This window comes from Gasterosteus aculeatus, chromosome 13 (assembly GCF_964276395.1).
Source record: "Gasterosteus aculeatus chromosome 13, fGasAcu3.hap1.1, whole genome shotgun sequence".
Classification (NCBI taxonomy): domain Eukaryota; kingdom Metazoa; phylum Chordata; class Actinopteri; order Perciformes; family Gasterosteidae; genus Gasterosteus; species Gasterosteus aculeatus.
The window spans coordinates 1,694,225-1,700,322 of NC_135701.1; the positions used below are offsets into that span (position 1 = coordinate 1,694,225).

Sequence of the window (6,098 nt, forward strand, 5' to 3'; positions counted from 1 at the left end):
GACTCACAACCTTCTTGCTGTGAGGCAACAGTGTGCACCAAGAAAAAGTTTCAGCAATACCCTTTTTTGTGTGTATGATATTGAAACATTTGTTTTTTGAGTTGGTTGCCGATTTGCATAATAGCATAGTTGCAAGGTTTGTTCTTTCAATTTGAGTGAAAATATTTGATTGCAAAATGTAGATCGTATACTATTTTTACATTTTCCCTCATTGTGACCCTTCACCTTGCAGGTCTCATGCTAAATCCTTTCAAACTCTTACAGCACTCCAATTCTTTCATATAGCATGGGAGCAGCGGCCCATTAGCCATCTCTTGTTCGGGTACAGAGGTATTAGATCAGGTGTAACAAATGTCCCTCCTGAGGGTGGGACCACCACAGCGTTGGCGCATAAATGCTGTATCCAGAGCACCATTTGGCATTACAGGTAATCAACATTTTGTATCAAATCACGTGGTTTTTAAATTTAAAATTGCCTGGAAAACTCATAGACTCAAGAAATATATCAGAATGATAATATTTAATGACACCTAACCATTACGCTGTAATTTCAGCTTAAATATAAATTCATATGAAGTTAAAATTCGGTGTTTTGTTGAGTGTCTTTATTCAGGTTACATTGTATATCTATTCCAGGTTGATGGGGGAACAAAGCGTTTCTTCCACGCTCCACCAATCAGGGGCGCTGTTTATGTGACGTCAACGGAAAACTCTACCCACGAAGAAGAACTTCCCGCGCTATAAAAGCTTTGCACGCGGCGTGTCGGTCCTTTCTGGATGAGCAGCGCGAGGATCGCGACGCTTTGATTGAGTCGCTGCCTCGGACCGTCCAGGCCTTTGTGCGCGTGCAGCCGCCCGGTGCGCGCGCCCCTCGTCATGTCACGTGACGGGTCGGAAGCGTAATGCTAGCCGGACAGCCCGGTCTGCTTTTGGCACCACGTGTCTGACTGGCGTCTTCTTCATTATCCATCGCAGGAGTGCTGACTGTAATCAACCAGACGCAGAAGGAGAACCTGAGGAAGTTCTACAAGGTGAGCGCAACCATCTGTTTTGGGTTGTAGGAACACGTGCTCCTCAGCGCTCATGGAGACATCTCCGCGTGGTTCTCTGGTCGAAGATGATACTTGTTGAGCTGATGATTTGCTGATGCATAAACAACTGCTTACCAAAAGACTGAGACTTGAGATGACCGCAGTGTTCCTCCTGATGGAGATGTTCCTTCCATACGGACATCTGCTGGGGCTGTTAGCATTAGAGATCGAGTTATGGAGCACAGCTGTGACCGCATTGCTTTGTAAAGGGTTTGAAGAGGACGGATAACAATGTGTGAGCTGGGTAGCAGTTATGTCCTTAGTCATCAGCTGCTTGCTGAGAGAATTAAGTGCAGAACAGAAAAGCAGCTTTGCTGCTCTCGCCCTGTGCAGGTGTGTGTGTGCGGTGTGCTTCCATGTTAAAAGTGAATCCTTTTTGTTTCAGGTCTGAGACCCAAGAAGACCGAGCTCTCCGTCGCCTACTGCACAAGCCCGAGGGTCTGCGGACCAAGCAGCAGCAGCAGCAGCAGCAGCGGCAGCGGCAGCGGAAAGACCTCCTGTATTGACTCTGTTTCAGTCAAAGCTTGGGCTTATCAACGAATAAAATCTCTGTAAAAGACTACACTTGTCTGGTGTTTTTCACAAATGTAACATGTACATGTTGGTCCCACTTCAACCACTCTGATGCCAGGAAAAGATGATCAATAATCTATAAACTAATCAATAAGGTGGCATAATGCTTTATGGAAGGCTGCAGAATAAATGTTCTCTGCAAACGGGCCGTGACTCTCTGACCGTCACTTGTTTGTTGTTGAGCTAAAATGTTCCTATTAATGCTAAATGGAGTCTTATTTCTGGACTTTGATTCCATGTCCTACAGTGATTGACGCCTGCCTTCAGTGACTAGTTACACTGCGTAGTCTGAGTCATTCAGGGTTCAAGTGCCTCTAATGGTCCCTCTTTCCACAGTAAATGTCCTTATTCACGTGCGCCTCCTCACCTTCTAGACATATTGGATCCATAGTTGCTCTTTTCTAAATCCAATTTGATATTTTGACAAGATTCCTCGTTTCCAAGAGAGTCTGGTCTCCAGCATTGACTTCCCACTTTGGGGAAAGTCACTACCTGTAGTTTGATGGACAGGTGGGATCTTTCGCTGGTGTCGTGTACCATTACGGTTTGTTTCTAAAGTCCTAACATTCCTTCCTGCCAAACTTTATTGTACAAATGAAACGTCACCACTAAATCAGACAGTTGGTTCAACGTGACGTAGCAAATCTGATCCTTACCTGCAGCAGTTAGACCTGATCTATTTTTTATTCTGTTCCCCAAACTTGATTGCTTCTTCCTATTGTTACAAAACGGTCTTTAATACTTCCATTGATCTGTTTTCTGTACCCCTGCTCGCATTCTCTTGTACCGTATTACACTTTTAAAATGAAGGATGTTTATTACCTCGCTGCACTCATCATTCCATGGAACTACCTTATCTTGATTTCCTTGTCTGATTGGCAGCTCCAATTATTGATTTCTCATTTCATTTAATATTTCTATATCCTGTTTTCTTCATCTCTAATGTTCTCTAAGTTTATCCCACTGAGCCTTTCCAAATCAGAACCTTCCGATCCCACGTCCCCTTCCTGCTCTGCAGAACATGTGGTAATGATCACTTCCAGCAGTAGACTCCTACCTCCCAAACACAAATACCTGCCACGACCACGATGCTAAAGGGACAGAAATCCACACGACAGTAGCTGGATGGTGCATCTTTCCACAGAGGGTTGGGTCGCGTGCGTTGGTGCATACGAAGAGGGGGTTGGATCGGATCTGCTGGAACGCACCATTGCTTGCACCAATGCTGAATAACCAATTTTGGCTTGTACAGGACGTCCCCCTCCTCTCTTACAGACCATCTCACTAAACAGTACACAGGCGCTGTAAACGGCACTGCAGCGAGACATTCTGTGGAAACATAACCTGAAGCCACTCTGAGGCAAAGAGGAGTTGATTTTTTTTCCTCTCCACACAAAGCAAACGGAGACACTGAAAACGTTCTCGCCTTTAAACTAAACGAGCCTCTGCTGAGGATATTTTTTTGGGGGGTTCTACAGGGGATTTCATCATTTATATAGATTTTGATTTTTAATGCTATTAACGCATTGACATTTAACACCGAACTTGAAATCCCACCCGTTCCCCTCTTTGTTAACTGAGGGGATGAAGAAATTCAATTCCCACAAAATGTCGCTCGCTCTGACCTCTCAATGATCTACTTTGACCGTATATTTAAATTAGAATTCCCTCAATATAATTTCCTCAGTTGTGTCCCTTGATTATAACATTTTGATATATTTCATGATTTTATTGCTGTTCCAATGACGTGTAAATCTTTATCATTCTTGACTTCTGACATGCTTTTGTGTTTTTATTCACCGTGTGATGTTCCAGGCTCCACCGATGAGCGCCGCTGTTTGTTTGTGTCACATCGAAGTGAGAGGAAAGCAGCGAAGAAGAATCCCCGGAAGCTACATTTTGTGAGCACGCGGTACGTCCGGCCTTTCCAACAGGGCAGCGAGAGGGAACATGGTGAGCAGCTCGACACTTGTCCATCAACTAGTATATTATTACGTTTATCTGAACTAAACACCATTAAATATTTGTTATACATATCCATGAGATTGCTGGGCGTTTTTTCATACATGAATTGTTAAGTAGGCTTCTGCCGGAAGGTGATAAAAGTCATATTCTCGAGCGTTGCGTCGGACAGACGGCGCTAGGCTATGTTGCTAGCTGTAGTTAAGCTAATCGGAACGCGTCTAGTTACTTTTTACCGTATTTTCGGACCCGGTAGTCCACAAAAAAGAACGAGCAATACAACAAAACCTAATATACAAGAAAATACATGGACACCTGTTCGTGTTTTCTGAAAGGGGAAAAACGAGTATCACTGCGTTGGATCCGTTAAGGCCTTTATTGATAGCCTGCTAGATTGCTGGGCATTAATCACAGATAAAGTAGAGCCTTTGTTTATTTGCACAAATAGACAAAGTAGCTTTAATTGGTATCTCAATGAGGCAATCCGGACAAATACTGTTGTAACCACGAGTGTAATCTGTGTTCTCGGCGTTGGCCGGCTGACGCGTGTCGGGAACAGACGATATCTTCCATTGGCGACACCTGCATGGTGCTGCCACTTAAACCCTTTTCTTATGTCACGGACCAGGCCAAGATTAAGGCTCGAGATCTGCGGGGCAAGAAGAAGGAGGAGCTGCTTAAGCAGCTGGACGACCTAAAAAACGAGCTGTCCCAGCTGCGTGTGGCCAAGGTTACCGGTGGAGCCGCTTCCAAGCTCTCCAAGATGTAAGTTACATGGACACGATCTCACCGGACACGTTCTTCTAGTCAGGTTGATCCTGATTGAATGGCTGGACTTGGCTATATTGTCATGCTACATTCAGGTGCTGTTGTATAGAGCTGGTGTCAGGCAGTCCAGAGCATCAGTGATGAGCTGTCAGTTTGCTTGTGATTGAAATACAATGTATTGTAATCCAAAAGGTCAAATGTAAAACTAGTAAATGTTAAATTAATGTATTAAGGGAAATGTTACTACTTTTACATGTGCCAGGACCAGTACACTATTGCCGTTTCACTCCAATCTGAAATCACAAAAAATGCAATGTCCTCAGAGTGGGAGGTTGTATGTTCAACTAACAAAGTTCACGTGACGGATCGGAAGCGTAATGCTAGCCGGACAGCCCGGTCTGCTTTTGGCACCACGTGTCTGACTGGCGTCTTCTTCATTACAGCCGCGTTGTCCGCAAGTCCATCGCAAGAGTGCTGACTGTAATCAACCAGACGCAGAAGGAGAACCTGAGGAAGTTCTACAAGGTGAGCGCAACCATCTGTTTTGGGTTGTAGGAACACGTGCTCCTCAGCGCTCATGGAGACATCTCCGCGTGGTTCTCTGGTCGAAGATGATACTTGTTGAGCTGATGATTTGCTGATGCATAAACAACTGCTTACCAAAAGACTGAGACTTGAGATGACCGCAGTGTTCCTCCTGATGGAGATGCTCCTTCCATACGGACATCTGCTGGGGCTGTTTGCATTAGAGATCGAGTTATGAAGCACAGCTGTGACCGCATTGCTTTGTAAAGGGTTTGAAGAGGACGGATAACAATGTGTGAGCTGGGTAGCAGTGATGTCCTTAGTCATCAGCTGCTTGCTGAGAGAATTAAGTGCAGAACAGAAAAGCAGCTTTGCTGCTCTCGCCCTGTGCAGGTGTGTGTATGTAGTTAAAAGTGAATCCTTTTTGTTTCAGGGTAAGAAGTATAAGCCCCTGGATCTGAGACCCAAGAAGACCAGAGCGATGCGCCGCCAACTCAACAAGCACGAGGAGGGTCTGCGGACCAAGAAGCAGCAGAGGAAAGACCTCCTGTACTCAATCCGCAAATTTGCCGTCAAAGCTTAGGCTTTTTATCAACAAATAAAATCTCTGTAAAAGACTACACTTGTCTGGTGATGTTGGTCCCACTTCAACCACTCTGATGCTCGCAAAAGATGATCAATAATGCACAAATGTTTCTCCGTGACCCGATCTGTGGTTACCAGACCGTTTGGTCCTAAACAATCGAGACCATCTTAAATATGGTTTAGAATTGCTGCAGATAATATTGCAACATACTGCAGTAAAACCGTCAATAGAGCCAAATGCATCACACAACCATGAGATTATTTATTGTATTATAATGGGATTTGTGATATTTTAAAAAATTCCTGTATATTTAATATATGCATGCATTTTAATAGTTCACGTAAGTTAAAGGTTATACATTTAGTTGTATATTCAGTTTGCAATTCAAAGTAATTTTTCTCAAAACTGTCCATACCAGTGTGGTTTGACCCGATCTGCCACCTGTCAATCACTGCTGGCCTGTATTACATCTTTCAACCAAAAATTCTTTTTGCTGTTTAGGAGTTACTGGCTTTAAAAATACTCTGCTCTGTCCCGTCTTGTTCATGGGAGCTGCAGCATTCAACACATAATCATGCTAACGAACTGCCTTG

General features: G+C 44.1%; 1 protein-coding gene and 1 long non-coding RNA gene across 2 annotated transcripts; both read left to right on the forward strand.

The window, feature by feature from the left end:
• The first annotated feature begins 752 nt into the window (after nt 1-752).
• LOC144386389 (uncharacterized) lies at nt 753-1,653 on the forward strand. The gene is made up of 2 exons (XR_013452092.1): nt 753-1,031; nt 1,477-1,653. It is a non-coding gene; the product is annotated as an uncharacterized LOC144386389 (long non-coding RNA).
• A 1,819-nt stretch (nt 1,654-3,472) lies between these two features.
• rpl35 (ribosomal protein L35) lies at nt 3,473-5,539 on the forward strand. Its single transcript, XM_040195410.2, has 4 exons — nt 3,473-3,617; nt 4,255-4,391; nt 4,838-4,919; nt 5,353-5,539. Exons 1-4 carry the CDS (start codon nt 3,615-3,617, stop codon nt 5,500-5,502), a joined length of 372 nt encoding a protein of 123 aa, XP_040051344.1. The 5' UTR covers nt 3,473-3,614; the 3' UTR covers nt 5,503-5,539.
• Nucleotides 5,540-6,098: the final 559 nt, after the last annotated feature.